This window comes from Papilio machaon, chromosome 5, assembly GCF_912999745.1.
Source record: "Papilio machaon chromosome 5, ilPapMach1.1, whole genome shotgun sequence".
Lineage (NCBI taxonomy): Eukaryota > Metazoa > Arthropoda > Insecta > Lepidoptera > Papilionidae > Papilio > Papilio machaon.
The window spans coordinates 598313-615474 of NC_059990.1; the positions used below are offsets into that span (position 1 = coordinate 598313).

The 17162-nt window shown below is 32.7% G+C and overlaps 1 protein-coding gene across 1 annotated transcript; it reads right to left on the reverse strand.

The window, feature by feature from the left end:
* Positions 1-11790: 11790 nt before the first annotated feature.
* On the reverse strand, positions 11791-16518 carry LOC106708771 (solute carrier family 22 member 1). The gene is made up of 7 exons (XM_045678052.1): positions 16230-16518; positions 13967-14048; positions 13720-13820; positions 13260-13411; positions 12498-13106; positions 12198-12379; positions 11791-12000 (listed from the first exon to the last, which is right to left on the reverse strand). Exons 1-7 carry the CDS (start codon positions 16403-16405, stop codon positions 11806-11808), a joined length of 1497 nt encoding a protein of 498 aa, XP_045534008.1. The 5' UTR covers positions 16406-16518; the 3' UTR covers positions 11791-11805.
* Between the last annotated feature and the right edge of the window lie 644 nt (positions 16519-17162).

Consider the following 17162-nt stretch of genomic DNA (forward strand, 5'->3'; position numbering starts at 1 on the left):
GTCTGCTTAGAGCTGGTTTCACACGAGTGCAGAACAGTAGATATTGCAGTACTGCTTTGTCTGAACGCATACTGCAGCGTTGTGCATTCAATAGCAGTACTGCACTACTACTCTGCTTCACTATTCATTCCTTGTATAAAACTAGTTTAAGTTAGCTGCACAACTGACAACTGACCGTATTTAAATTCAACTACGATAGTGTTCTCTACAAACTCAGTGTTTTCATATTTGTGGACTATGAGTTTCCTCTGTTTGTTTCAATCTTGACCCGCGCCAATATATAGATTTTTTTTACCTATTTATTCTTTATCGATGTTTCGTATGGTTGCTATATCGACAAGCTAGCACTTAACTATGTCACTTATTTCGCAGTCCGACTTTTTAAAAGCTTTTTTCTTGTATTAAAGGAAGTAACAAAAACTTGCATATAATTTTCCTACGTAAGTTTACTTTTTTTAATGTAATACATTTGAATGTAATTTGGCACGAGGCCAGTATTCGTATTGCAATCAGGCCTCATTGTCCCGGAGAAAAGAAAACAACGCAGAATAACCCCCCCCCACTCCCCACTATTCATTACAACCTCGCAAGAATTTCAATGGTCTGCGTTAATTCGCCCAGAACTACTTCAGAAATGTGTTAAGGCTTTAACATTTTTACACTACACTTTTTGTTGTTTGTTTGTCATAATTTATATAACTGCGACATATTTTTTTTTATTAGAGAAGGGGGCAAACGAGCAGCGGGAACACCATGGTGTTCATCGACGCCCGCTGCAAAACCAGAGGGATCGCAAATGCATTGCCGGCCTTTAAGAAGGTGATACGCTCGCTTCTTGAAGGACCCTAAGTCGTAGCGGTTTGGAAATACCGCCGAGGACAGACCATTCCACAACGCGGCGGTACGCGGTAGAAAGCTACGCGAAAACCGCACGTGTTGTTTTATGTTTTTGTTTGGATGGTGATTTCGCTCTTTTATGTATGTTCTAATCTTTTCTGACTTTCTGTGGGCTAAACAGCTGAACCGAATTTGACGTAGATGTCATTCGATTCGTATCTTCGATACAAAGTACCGAGGAAAGATAGTGTCGAGATTATTGATTAAAAAAATATAGATTACTTTTTCAAGATAAGGTTATATATAATTGTGTTGGTTAATAAAACGGGTATGTACTATTTACTTTCGCAATTAAGATACAATAAATATGAGGAAAAATAACATATAAATATAATAAACAATGTGGAACCTTTTCGAGTGTCCTCCGGTGTGTCAATAATCTCTTCGCAAGATTTGGGAAACCGATCAAGTGGTCGGAAATAATTATGTGCTTGCATGAGTGGTTACTAAGATTTTACCAATAGTATATTGTATAGAAAATGTTATTAAGAAGGGGGCAGTCAAACACTCAGAGGGTATTATTTATCGAAGATGTATAAGTTTGTATGTGATTTATTTGGTAACAAATTTAACTGACTATAGCATAAACCATTTGATAGATTTAGGGCATGAGAAAGTTAGTGTATTTTTCTTCTTAAATTAATTTGCAAGTTGTTAGACTACATCTTGATAATTTTAATCCGTCCTATTCAGAAATTAGTGCCACAAGTTTCGAAACACATTTGTGTTATTTTTTTGTTAAATTGTAACAAAGTATTGGACGTCAATATTTTACTCCAATGCAGATGGTATTTAGCTTGTGAACTATAAATCTGGATTAAGTTCAGAAAACTATGTAACAAATGCAAATTGCATTTTGATTCACAATCAAAGTGTTATGGTAAAAAAAACTTGATGGTAATTTAAAGGTTAACCAATGGAAAGAGCGAACGGGGGTGAAAATCATGGTGCAAATTTTAGACTAGTTAAATTTTCACAAATTATAAATAACTGTCATTCATTCCGTTATTTTAGTAAAATTTGTTGATTCCAATAATTTGAAGGCTCTAATAAATTCTATTTTGATCTGTTCTATCTATATTCTATTAACCTTTTTAATGGTGACTGTAAAGAAACATCGAGATATCATCTCTGAGAACCGTTAAAATTCACTTCCTTTTATATTTACGGTTTAAAATAAGATTTGTAGAACACATTACATTTTACGACTACAAAATGTTACGAAGGTCTTTTGAAATTTTATGTTTTTGTTGTTGTATTGTTGAAGGTTCACGACCTGTTTTAAAGTCATTTAATATTAAGATAAAAGCAAACTCTACTACGAGCTTGATGACTCCTTCTAGTCCACGAGTCATGTTTGAAATTTGATAATTGTTACAAAATGTTTTTTTAAATACTGATTTATTGAAATAATTATTCCTATATCTCACTTCAGAAAAAAATACATCTGTTCTCATATACAATGTTACTTTTTAATCTGCATTGCAATTTACGTCAGTACATGGCCGCCAGCGAAAACAGATAGAGTTTTTAATTTGAATTCGAGTATAAATAATGGTCTGAGTGTAAAATTTATGTACGTGCTTTAATATCGCTTTAATTGTTAACATAATATGTATTTTTTTGTTTGTTCCTTATATGTGGGGAAATAAAGGTGAGTATAGACTAGACCATTTACTTGTAACAAAACAACAAGCCGCTCTATGACACTACTAGTTACTCTTCTAGTGTATCACACTTTCACGAACCAGACGTGCTTTGGAAACTATGCTTTTGCCTAAATATACCATTCGTAATAACGTTACATTACATAGAAATGCTTGAGAAAATGCTCTAGTGTATATTCACCTTAATAAACACACTAAGATATTAAATTTGTACAGTCTTTGTTTTTATCCATCAATGGCCCTTCGTTTCTAAATTCCATTTCAACTATTTTTCTACAACAATTTCAATCGTGTTAAAATCGTACATTTTACCACAAACTTCGTTACTTTTTCTCTCATTCATATACTGTCTTAAATTATACATAGTTTTTTTTTATTATCTCGCACTCAATATAGCGTTTGCCTGAAACCGTAAACTTTTTACGGTTCAACATAAAGTGAAGCTTAAATAGAGAGCTTTATCAGTTCATTTCGTTCTTTTGTATATTGATGCCCTCCTTGACTTTAGTGCGCGACTGTACATAGTTTTATGATACGCCGGAATGTCGCTTTAACATTGTTTAAAAATTGTTTTATGCCTTATAAAGTATACAAAGACAATTCCTGTTTATTTAGTTGCTTGTAGTAAGGTACTCTATGACGCTTTCAAACTTCTAAAGGCTTTGTGTTATTTATTAACCTAAATATGACACCAAAATTGGTAATGTAACAAAAAAGATATTATTAAAAAACCTTCATATTATTTGGTATCTCTTATTTTAATTATTTTGTTATTTCAACCCTCGATAGATGTACTATTAGGGGTAACAAGAACATTTATTACGAGACTGTACGGTAAAACTGTAAAATAATTAGCACATCTCATTTCTTATTTGGTTGTAAGTCAAAATTACTGTTGTTTTGATAAATCACACCCTTTATATATCGCCAAAAGTACATTAAAACATTAAAAGTTTCGGAACGACTGGAGCGAGCTCGTTTGCAATTCGGACATTATAAATTTCCATTAAATCGTATGAATGTAACAGATGCATTACTGAATTTTTGGTATCAACCAAATAGCGGCGGCGGCTTCGCGCTAAAATAATTTCCTATTTATAGAAATGCGAGTGACACTGCATCCCAATGATTTACGATTCAATTTAATGGTTTCACACGAAAATATGCAGAAATTAAAATAATGTAGTAAATAGATGCAACATATTGTGATGATCTGAATTGTTATAAATTATTATAAAAATGTTAAATGTACGAAAAATATGTAATAATATATTATTTATCGAATTTATTTATTTGTATGGTCAAAAATAACTGATTATTAATTTAAATTATATGTATTTTTATTGTATAGGTATTTAACTCCAGATAGGACCTAGCATTAATTTATTGATTTTATGTATGGATCTTTAACGACCTTAAGTAATTTCTACAACTTTTTTTTAATTGTTTAATTTTTGGATCATCCTTTATTATTTTAATTAAGATAAAACAAAGAGATTAATTTTAATCACTAATTAAATGTTCCGTGTTAAATGTAGAGGGATTTCAAGAAGTAGGTATAATTATTATTATCATTTTATTTAACGCCATGTATAGACATAAATAAAAATATAAATTACTGGAACTGTAAAAAGGTAGGTTAAGTTAGTTGGATATAATAAAAACTTTCGCCCTCAAAGAGCGACCCAGTTTATTATGAAGAAAGTTTTGTTTAAGCTCAAAGGTGCACCTCACATTACTTATTTTACTATTTCTAGAAAAAAAATATAAACTATTTTTTGCCGACTTTTTAATTACTAACTTAGTTTTGTTATTATAAAAAAAATAGTAAAACTGCAAACTGAGATATTATATCTACTTTCAGGGAAGCAAATTAAATCGTAAGATTGTAAAGAAATGAGATGACTAACTTTTATCCACATCTACATATATATTGGTATAAATACTTATAAGTTGATGACAAATTTAAATTTAAAGTTTCAAGAGGAAAAAAACATAAGTTATAAATTTACGTTCCCTTGAAGTATATATTTATAATAACTCGCTAAATATTTCTATGAGTTTTCAAAAGATTGTAAATTATTTGAGACTCGCGACCTATCAATAAGTTGTTGGAATTCCAAACGTAATGGAATGTACGAGGGCGGAAATTTTGTTTAATTAAAATTGTGAAATACTAAAAGACGACCGAGAGACTGAATGAAGGCCAAGGAATTCCATACACTTCAGCTCAGAATTCTTTTAGTCGATAACTTCTTAATCATCGATATGAATTCAAGAGCGTTGAGTATTTCAACAATTCTACTTTTATCCTTTGTGAAAAATTCAGAAATTATGTAGAACAAATTAGTGTAACTATTTTAAAAAGAAATTTTAAAGATGTATTATGTGAATAAGACGAGTGACTTTCGATTTGAAGTGAGTAGGAGAGTACATAGTAATGGATTTAATTATTTTGATACTTTTTATTATTTCAACGCGCCATATGGTACGAGGTGCTTCGGAATTAATACGAATTTGACAGATTATTCGTCTTTGATATTGTTAATTTTAATTTCATTAAATACGAAGACTGTGCAGAATGTTGCAATGTAACAAAGAGCTTTGAGTTTAAGATTTTTATGAAATAGTTGATTTCGTAATAAATAACAATTTTATTCCCACAATACATTTCGGAATATGAAATTGCAATATTTGCGTGACCGTAAATAGTGTTGTGAATGTTGCATGGACATTTTCACAGTTGAAAATTTGAATAAAAAGCTTCATCCGTTATCGCGGCGGCGGCGGCGGCGGCGGCGCTGCATCGGACATGTATTGCGGCGCGGGCTTATGCGTGCTGTTGTGGCCTTTGTACAAAATAAAACAAAATACCAAATACCTTTTGTAATACCATCAATATAAAGAGTTCAATATAGTGGGCTATGGATTAAGGTTTTATTACTTCTTTTTATATAAAAAAATAAACCTAAACTAATAGTAACAAATAAATGACTGGTATTATATATAAATTTATATGGTAAAAAGGTTTAAAGAACGTGAACAATTGGAATTATTAAGAGATAGTAAGTTAACGTTGCTTCCATGATTAAATAATCAGTCAGTAGCATTTCCAAGTGATAAACACTTTCTCCTTTCAAAATATGGACTAGGAAACAAACGATTTTTTAAATATGATAAACTTACTCTTACTAATATTAAAAATACGAATGTTTAGATGGATGGATGAATGTTTGTTTAAAGATATGTCTAGAACGGCTTAATGGTTTACGATGAAATTTGGCATAAATGTAGAACATTGTGTAGAAGAACACATAGACTTCTTATTACGTTTTTTAATGCCACGCGGACGGAGTCGCGATCGACAATTAGTTTTTCATAAAGAAAAGTATATTGATAGAAAATTGTTTAAAATAAGAATAGTTGAAGTATTTTATTATTTCTACTACTTTTTTCTACTTGATTACTTTTAAAGGATGATCCTTTATTATTTTAATTAAGATAAAACAAAGTGATTCGTTTCAATTACTAATTAAATGTTCCGTGTTAATTGGGTATGTAATTTCAATTGAAAAATCAAAGTAGTATTAAATGAGTCAGTGAAAAGGAAACCCGTTTCCATTTTACTTCTCAATTATTGAAATTTCGAAGCGTACATTTACTTTTCCATGCTCGGGTTACCTTTTAAATTAATCTTATTAATATTGCTTTGAGATTTAATCTTCCTACTGATTTAATTGTCCTTTATCTACTAGTCTAGATAGGCTACGAATTGGTTTAACAGAGGTAGAGGCTAGCAATAATAACATCTATTTCATGAATTGATTGAGCAAGTAATCGGTGCACTACACAGAAGACAGGCGTCAAGTGGAAGCAATTCTGCGTACAGTCTGTAGAGCATGCGTGCCCAAGGCCTAATTTTCTTATAAGGTTGGGAAGGCGAAGTCAAAGGAGATGCACAGGAAGGGGGTAATATCCTCTTTCTGTAAAAGTTCTGCTCCTTCGAATAAATGAATGTCTATGGACAGCGGTTGCTTTGCTATTTCGGCGGATTCTGGTGGTAGTGAGTTTGCCACCTTATGAAATAAAAATGTATTACCTTTGGCACGACCCTAGTGTAAGTAAGAAATAATTAAATAAATGTCTATATTAACGGTACGTTAGTATTAAGATGTAATAATATTATGTAACAGATTACAATCTCACATATAAGCACTGAGTCACGAGATAACTTGAGCTGTAAACATAACCCAAATTAATAGAAGTCATCTAAAACCCGACCGCCTGGCTTACTATCTTAAATTACATCATGGGCGGGATAAACGTTGCGCCGCTAACTATATGACCTACGTCAAACTTGTAACTTCCAGTGTGATATCGTTACAGATTAACCTCAAATGTGACATAAGAGAAACAAATATAATCGCAAAAGATAAAAAGAAATTAACTAAATCATGCAAGAATGCATGTACATATGTAGTTTCCAATGTCATTTTGTTGATTTTCAAAGAGTTTTGTAACATTAAGGCCCTTCGTACACAAGACGAAAATCGTAGAAACCTTTGATTGCGTCGCGAAAATCGCGTTGCGCGCGCACCGCATACATAAAGTTGAATCGTCGTCGATCATCGTCTATTCGGTTAGTACAGACATGATGGTTCAACTATATAGATTTGTTCCTCCATCTTGAAAATTGCAGTTATTTTTCTTACAATGATCTTAACGCACAGGTTCCCAACGATTGGCTTTGGATGACAGATAGAAATTGCGGCAACGCGCGCTGTGTACGAGTCTTAATGACATTGTATTGTAATTCGCTTAGCGATTACCGGGTTTCGAAGATTTTTGTTGCTTTGCGTACGAAGGGCCTTAGAGTATTTAAATCTTTTCTAACATATCATTTCAGTTCGAGGTGAAAATAGGTTTGATAATCTTTTTATTTAATGAATGAACCTAAATTAACTATCATCATGGGTAGGTACTTTGTTGATATTCAGATTTTCTAAGTTCCTTATCGCGCGTTGTGACAGGGGGCTAGACGGAAAAAATTCTTACGAAAAGTTGTCACGACACTTTTTGCTATATCACCATGGCAACGACGTGGCAATATATAACGAAAATTCATAGCAATAAAATGTACTTCTTGTGAAGACTTTAGTTTTTTATGCATAGAATAAACATTGGTTCCTTCACTAATTAATTGAAAGGAACTTCGTTCCGTCCGGGTGTCCCTTGACACCTCTCAAATTTTTTAAACATAACGAGAGGGTAAAAACATAATGATTGTTTCTGCAGTGGAAACCCATGCACTCTATCTATGTTATAGATTATACATACATCCGTTGTCTGGCCTAAAATAGTTTTGTTTCGTGTAATCTGCTTTATCCCTGAAATTGCATTCGGAATGGGAACGAATCGCTCGCCCTCATTTTGTCACACGAATAAAAAAGAATTTTTGTATCGGAAATAAAATTGCTTGCCTGCCCGATCCGGCAGATATCTTTTGGTCTTTGAATGTTAGTAATTTTAGTGCAGCCTTTCATTTATATTTCTGTATTATTTAACTTTGATTCCGCAAAGACTTTTAATTATTTTTGATTACAGCATTGTTCTTATTCTGTTATTTTTAAGATATTAATTATTATTATTTTTGTAAATTTAAATTCTTATATAAAATTAAATTATGTTCCATTCCGTTGTTATTTATCAACGGTTAATAAAATACAACATGTTTGTGGGTTGGTAAGCAATCGCTTTGATCGCGCGGATGTTTTCTCATGCATATGTAAAACAAAGATTTGAAATTCAATTTCACTACGCAGATTTAACATCTGCTGCCTTATATCGCTGATTTTTAGCGAGATAAAAAAATAAATGAATTTACCAGTTTTATATGTTAAAATCAAGATTCTTAATGGTAATGGTTAATTTATTATGTAAATATTTTTGCAACTGTTTCGTAAATTATAGAATCAGAAATATATTACTATGTTGTTTTTAAGCGCTAGATCACGTAATCATTTGAGCGTCGGTGGTTCAGGGGTTAAGCACTTGATTTGCAATCTGCAGGCCCTGGCTTCGAATCCCACCATGTACCAAATTGTTTTTCGATTAACATATTTACATTTATCCAACGTTCGTACGGTGAAGGAAAACATCGTGATGCAACCCCCACATATGTGTGAATTCTCTGGAGAAAAAGACGCCGACGCGGCTTGCCTCCCGTCATGTTCTGTCTCCCGCAATGGCAAATTCATGGTAGGTTCATTTGGCCACAGGCCACAGCAAATGGAGGTTCGTGATCTCTGTCTACCTTTCAGAGTTACAGGCGTGAGTTTTATTAAATCATATCAACTGCGGGACATAATTTTATAAATAATCCAAAATGAATCTTGTAAATTGACAATTTAAAGGCATTTTATTTTTAAATTATACTATGAAAGTTATATAAACTAGTAAACTTTTAATATATTAAGACTATCGCACTATGTCATTCGGATAGTTAAAAACTCGTTAGCGATTTCCACAGAGGTTTTTAGCGTACATTTGTGCATATAGTGGATTTCATGCGCTTTGAGCTTGCAGCCTATAGCCTGCAGCCTGCAGCCTGCTGCACCCACCAAAGGGAATCCGTGATTGAAATTCAAATTAATGGCTTATACATTCAAAAGTATGAACATTGGATCGGGAAAATCAATTACTGTCGTATTTGTGGAATTAATTTTTATTGTTCTGTGGACTTGTTTGAATTGTATTAACTATTTCTATTATATTTATTTGACACATTGATGTTATTTTTTTTTGTAGTGTAACATGGAACGGGAGATCAGAGATTTTAAATTTTCAGTAAGCAGGTATAATTATGCGTATATTCATCTAGTACTCGTTATTTATACTCCAGAGACACTGCGACGAAGAATACCAAAGATAGTTGAATACATTAATAAATTAAAAGATTAAAATCAGTTTTTTCACGTATGTAAACAATTTTAATTTAACCTCTTAACCATATTACGTTTAACCTGTAGCCCGAAGCAAGGTCGTGTTGGTGAAGGCCACCGGGTCGTAAGGGCTCGCCGGAGGCGCTATACTGCCGCACAAAACATTCTCTCTGATTGGCTCAGGACGCGCGATGTACGTACCACTAACTAGGAATACAGTAAGATATAGATGTGGCAAATATAACTTAGTTTGTTTTATCATATTCTATTAAATTCAATATTCACTGCTAAGATGAAAACCAGGCGGCCACCTATTATTCAAGCTTCGTAGTAGCGTGTATTATTTTTATTAGTGCGACTACGGCTGCACAATATACAACCCGCGCGCGGCCAGAGTCGCGCGTCCAGGTGAAAATACCAGAGTGTTGAAATTATCTATTTCTTCATCCTTATCGTGTTAAAACTAAATATCTGTACATTTATATTAGTTAATATCCATCAGATATAATATTAATAGATATGTAAGCATTTAAGTTGATTCTAATTTACTTACCGCGTCAATTTTTCTGAGTACATCTTGATCAGTGTCACGTGTTTCATATGGCCTCTTGTGTCGATAACGAAATAGAGCAAAGGCGGGCGTCAACCATTCACTTTTATGTTACTCCGTCAGACATTCCTACTAAATTTGTCGTCTTGGGGCTTGCCTTCGTCTAACCTTACCGAGCGAACTTTTTTGTGCCTCAACGGAAATGAAACATTTCTGCGGTGCGGTTTTTTGGAAATATTTTAGTGAATTATAGATTGATACTATGTATCTTTTAAATTAAAATAAAATGATGTATTGGATAATTCGGTTTTTAGACTGGAAGCCATTGAAACGCGCTAGGCCTAGCGTGTACCCGTTGTTACCTTTCCTTTCCTGAAAATTAATTATTTTGATATACGTTCAACTACATTTCGTAAGAAAGTGAACTCTGCAGCGAGTGGACTGAACGTGTTAAGTTACACAAAAAAATTACGGATGAACGAACTTTAAATGGCCATCACTAAGAAGATAAGATGTAGATCTTGTGATAAATGATGCGGAAGCGATAATCTTCAGATTTAAGTAATCCTCCGGCCGGGACGCTAAGGGTTGACGCCGCTAGAATATTTAATTTTGTCCTCAAAAAATATCCTTAAAGATAACGTCATGAATTTTTATTAGTTTTATCAACTAAGGTAAAGGTTTTTCTGCAAGCTGTTAAACAAACAATAAGGTTTATAAACTTAATCTTTTCTCATATGTGGTATGTAATTCTTTTATTCCTACTGAACATAGAAAAGATCTTGATTACTGAAGAAAGATAATGAGCAAACAAGTCGTCACCTCAATAAACAAGTGGCGATGTGTTTCTATGTCGTTGCCATTTGCCAAATTATCGTTTCTTTTGAGTTGTGCGCCATGTTGTCGGTATGACGTCACGTCCGCCGGACTCGTCGCCGGCCAACTTTCTTGATTACCCACACGTGGAGCGAATATCGGAAATAGAGGCTACACTTTTACACTTTTGTGTATCAAAGTGTGGTGTTTTATCATAAATACCTAAATTATTGAGTCGGTAAGAGAGGATATATCGGTGTGACTTGTGATCCAAGAATGCCACCCAAGCTTAAGGGACAGATCTACAAGTCAATCGTAAGACCTGTCTTATTGTACACAAACTAACTAATTAATTAACTTAACTTAATCACTGATTAATTAATTAATTAATTAGTTCTATAAGAAAATATGTAAAACTTACATAAGCATAGAAAATGACACGAAAGAAAGTAAAAAACATGACTTGATACCTACAGTATGACAGTTGACTTGTTACACTTTTTTGATATTGGCACGGGGGTGCTAGTCAGCTATCATAATTTAGTTTGAGTTTTGAGTTTTGCCCACCGGGCCAGATAACTTTGTCGGTTTTTACCTTTCATACCATCGCCACAAGTAAAATATTCTGCTAGAACTGAGTTCTCACAGGTAGAAAAACAATTTCATTATTTTTAACGAAGCCTTTTCAGGTATCAGGTTTTTATCGACACATTTGGGACATATTGAGATCGACGAGAGGCATAATGACTGATGTCTCAATTCGTTCAAGTAAGGTAAAATAGATAAGGACCTACATTTCGAACAAAGGTTGGCTTTTTACAGCTAAAGAATTATATAAATATTTTTTTTTATTTTGTTACTTATCCATTCTTTTTTATCATTTAAATATATTGTATATTAAACAAATAAATATGTTATAAAATATCACAGTATATTATTTGGTAACATCAGGATTCGCGCAGTTTATACTTAACGATTTCTTCGGCTTCGGCTTCCCGAGTTCCTCAGCCTGACTGATGGTGTCCGGCAGCGAGTCGTCTGCGATGTCCGGCACGAAGAATGTCACAAATCCACCGAAGAGCGACGCTAACCCAAAGATCAGCGACGGTAGACCGAACCAGTATTGTATCTGAAAATTCATGTTAAAAATATATATCTGTGGAATTTGCAAATAGTGAAAGTGTTGACTTCTTCTGATTTAAAATATGTAAAGAATTCAGCCAGTCTCTTAGCAAAGTTTGAAGGTTAATTAATGAAGTATGCGTGAAAATTAATTTAATTTTAAAATAAAATTAAGAATTGTGTGATAAGAAAAGACTAACATACCAACAAAGGGGTCTGTGGAGAAATGATGGATCCGATTCGTCCCAATGAGGAACACAGCGCGTGCATTGAATTTCTAGTATAAGTCGGAAATAACTCGGATGTGTATAAATATGTTATGTTGAAGTAAAATGATGACATTAATTTACCGGCCATAAAGAAAACGATGGATAACCAAGGTAAATCTGAAAAAAGGAAAATATTAAATAATTGATTTTACGATAAACAGGAATTCTTGTTAAAATAAATTAAAATATATTAAAGTCATTAATTAATAAATAACGATCAAGATACATTACATACCTAATGGTACAAATGGTTGAGAAACGCATAATACTGCAGCAGCGAAAAAACAGCACATTAAAGGCAGTTTGCGTTTGCAGTACGTTAATATGTATGTTATTATAAACAATCCTGGTAAGTCTACGACAGACAACAAGGCAAAGTTGATGTATTTGTTTCCTTGCAGAGATACAGAATTGATGGTAAGACCGTAGTTAACAAAAGTGGATGTGGTCCACCACACTAAACAAACAAAAAACCTTCCACATAATACTTTCGATTGAAAAGTGCTTTTAACAATCTTTAAAAAGTTCGAATTCTCGTTACTTTCACACGATAACTTGTCAAGAAAGTGTTTATCAAGTTTTTGATTGTTTTTCTTTGCTGCTTTCTCGAGTACTTCTATGGCTTTCTCTTTGTGTCCTTTTATTAGTAACCAGCGCGGACTTTCATCTAGAAGATATTTGTAGAAGAAGAAAAGTAATGCGGGTGTATATAGCACTTGCAATAAATTTCTCCAGTAAGGTACTAGCCATGCTGCTAAGCTTGTAGCGAAACCTCCAAATGTATAACCTATTGTACACATTAATATAAATTTTAGCCTCTGCTTTGTTGAAACCACTTCTGTAACTAAAAAAATATGTATAGTTAGTTAATTTATTCTAAATTTAAAAAATATTAGATTTCAATATGGAAACTTAACACATTTTTAGAAAGCCAAATATAGATGCTGATATTTTTAATAAAAGGCCAGTGAAGTAGATTGGGGATATTGATACTCACTCAAAATATATGCAGGCGAACAACAATCGCCTATGAAAGCTTCAAGGAACTCTAATGCAATGTACAGCCAGTAGGAATGAGAGAAACTGCGAGCCACACCGAATACCCCGCCGAGAACGCCTGTCATTATGAACGCATTCTTTCTTCCAAACCTGAGAATTTGAAAGTTAGTATGACATGTAGTCTTCTCTGGACAGAAAGGAGTTGTACTGAAAGACGATATTTCCCTTTCCTATATTTCCTCTTTGCCAAGTGGAATTCTCTTCCCAACATTTCCTTATGGGTCGGAAGAGGAAGAAGACTTGAATTTGGCAAACACACTAAACAGACAAAACGCGGAATTATTTCCATTTGACGCATGTCCTACGTGTGGTCGTGGTATTTCACTGGTCGGGTGAGCCGTTTGTATAGCAGCTAATGCTTCTGCGACCTATACAACTGTTATTATCTTATTGTTTACCTGTCGGAAAGAGGTCCGACTATGAGAAGGCCGACCATGTAGCCAAAGCTGTGAACTGTGCCCACCAGTGTTCGTTTCCATTCTTGATTTGCGAGCTGGAACTGGTAGATAAGTACATGTTAGTCTCAAACGATTTACTAAAAAACTTTTTTGGCTGTCAGGATGTTTTCTCTCTGGGTCGAATTAGGTATCTTAGTATTTCAGTAAAATTTCATCAGCAGTAAAATAAAAAAAAATCATAACTTACTTCGGCCACAAATGAGTTTGGGTTGTCATAGAGCCACTCTACACAATCTGTAGTGTTGTTTACAGTGGAATTTATAACACATCTGTAAACAACGCACAACAATAATACAATTTATTAACTATACTCAGTAATATTATGTACTTTTCTATTTATAAAAAATTCTTGGACATTATTGTTAACATGCAATATTATCCAGAAAACTTAAAATAAAGAAAAGAATCACTAAATACGTTTAAAATGATGATATTTCACGGCCAAGTGTTTCACATCTTTTCAACATCACTAGCTGTCGCCCGCGAATCCGTCCGCGCGGAATTAAAAAAAAACCTTTTAGTAGCCTATGTGTTCTTCCAGATCATGTTCTACATCTATGCCAAATTTCATTAAGATCCGTTGAGATACCTTCAAACAAAGATCCATCCATCGATCCATCCATCCACCTAAACATTCGCATTTATAATACGAGTACTAGTAAGATCTCGTTTCGTTAACGGAATATCTTAAGGTATTATATTGTATTTATTATTTAATTTGTCGGTTAAAACATATTTCACACTTTTATAATTTACTAGCTTTTACCCGCGACTCCGTCCGCGCGGAATAAAAAATAGAAAACGGGGTATAAATTATCCTATGTCCTTTTCCTGGTTCTAAGCTACATGCCCACCAATTTTCAGTCAAATCGATTCAGCCGTTCTTGAGTTATAAGTGGTGTAACTAACACAACTTTCTTTTATATATATAGATATAGATTTGAACCGTAACCTCATGAGAGCAGAGTAGCATTTTCTACTTGGTTATTTTTTTGTATTCATATCTTGGCATCTGTTGTTTTACTTTTTCAAATAGAACGAGATGGATGACAATATAATATTGTAAAAGTGTTTCGGGAGTCGATACTCATGATTGGACTAAAGTTAGACAAAAATCACAATTGATTGAGAACATTGAAATTACTGTTTTGCAATAAATTAATTGGGTAAAAAACTCTCTATTCGAATTAGTTGTGTAATTTATCGAATGGAAATAGCTAGTGAAGATAAATTAAGAAGATAAACCTTATTTATAATTAATGGAATAAAATTAGGTCTTTTCTAATCAATTAATGTTTAAAACTTTTAATGATTTTTCAAAAAAGGTAGGGTTTGAATTTTTGTATAAAATATTTTTGGAACGAAGTTCGAAGTTTTGTGAAAGGGGGCTAGACGGCAAAAATTCTTACGAAAAGTTGTCACGACACTTTTTGCTATATCACCATGGCAACGACGTGACAATATATAACGAAAATTCATAGAAATAAAATGTACTTCTTGTGAAGACTTAAGTTTTTTATGCATAGAATAAACATTGGTTCCTTCACTAATTAATTGAAAGGAACTTCGTTCCATCCGGGTGTCCCTTGACACCTCTCAAGTTTTTTATTTATTTAATGTCGTAAATATGTCGCCAGTTCTTGGTGTGTTTTATTTTGTTCGAATTTATACATTACAAAAACACGATTTACGCTTCAATTAGTGTTCTATTTAATTTAATTCTTGATTGCCTATTGAAATATCTTAAGAATAACTATTGTTAATTAAAATACAATAGGTAGTTAAATGGCACACAGAGATGATTTGATTCAATAGAATATAAATGAAGCGTATTTACAAAATTAAAAATTGAGAACTCGGTGGTCGCAAATTTAACTGAAATATCATAAAAAGTTTTTGCTTGGTCCTAGATTCGGGTATTAATAGATATTTGGAAAAATATAACTCGTCTTACCAAATGGATGTAAAATATAACTTTAAGTTGTTAAATTATTATCACTTTCAGAATAATAAAAATTATTTATGTTTATCATATTATTATATATTTTTAGATTAAAATTCATAAATAATTATTGGTGATATAAGAACTTGTCTAGAAATATAGCTAGTAACTAATATTATTAACTCTAAACGTAATTAATAACTTGATATTAAATAATTTTACTTTCAAAAATCGAACTGCAAACAGAATGAACAAACATTAAGGTATCTCTTGAAACATGAAGCCATTGCAATAACCAGTGTAATGGCACAGACATGATGTCTGCTAATCTCAGTCTGAATTATAAATCATTCCAAAATTAAAAATAAACATTAACGCAAACTTTGAATTAAAAAAAGTCTAAAAATAACAAGCACTCTTTCAAAATAACATTCACTTGTTTATAAACAACAAAATTTTGAAAGCATGTTAAGATCAAGAGATTGTCCTTAACGTATAAATAACTTACGTGTAACCGGTTTCTTCTGCAACAAATATGAAATTAGAACAATACATAGTATTCGTTGCGAATCCAAGGAATATTAATGCTGCTATCTTCAGATGATAACTTTTGTAAATGCTGAATTTATCCAAAACATCATCTAAGTCAACTCTTTTCTCATCAACAGGTACAACAGCCGCCATAGCTTCTATCTAATTAAACTTTAAATTATATTTAAAACTTATTAATATATTATCACTTATTCATTTCGTTTCTGTATTTCCTTTTACAACTTCACCGATGTACGCGACACTGAATGTACGTGCAGAAGTAAGGTGTAATGAAACACGAATAAAAACCTCGATCACTTCGTCAGATGCTTGAAATGAAATACATTTCTTAAAATCAATCTTATTGTCTTGCTTTTTAGATTTAAAATCTTTTGAATGTTCAATTTTATGCTTTATGCTTCTATTATTCAGTTGTGTATAGAGATCGGACTAACTGTCGATTTGAATTAGCCGCAGCAAGGCCTAATAATGCTTTGTATTCCATCAACAATGAAACGAAATTGGTGTACTTTTCATATATTCTTGACACTATCGACTGCATTAAGTATTAAAAAAATTACTAAGTCCTTTAGGAGATAGGATGCAATCATTTATCTCGGCATAACAACAAAAATGAGCATGATAAGATAAGTATAATGTTGGGGAAAAGGTTATTCATTATTTTTAAGTTAACTTTGTCACATTTTTGTTATAACAAAACAAAATTAAACAGATTTAAATGTAATCTTACTAATGCTTAAATATAAACCAATTTCCATTACATCTGTGATTTTATCGACTTTTTGAAGAAGATCCAGCCAGTACGAGCTGAATATTTAACTTGAAAAATTTGTGAACAGTATGGAAGAAATTAAAATTTATCATAATTAGCAGTTGCATTATGAAGTTC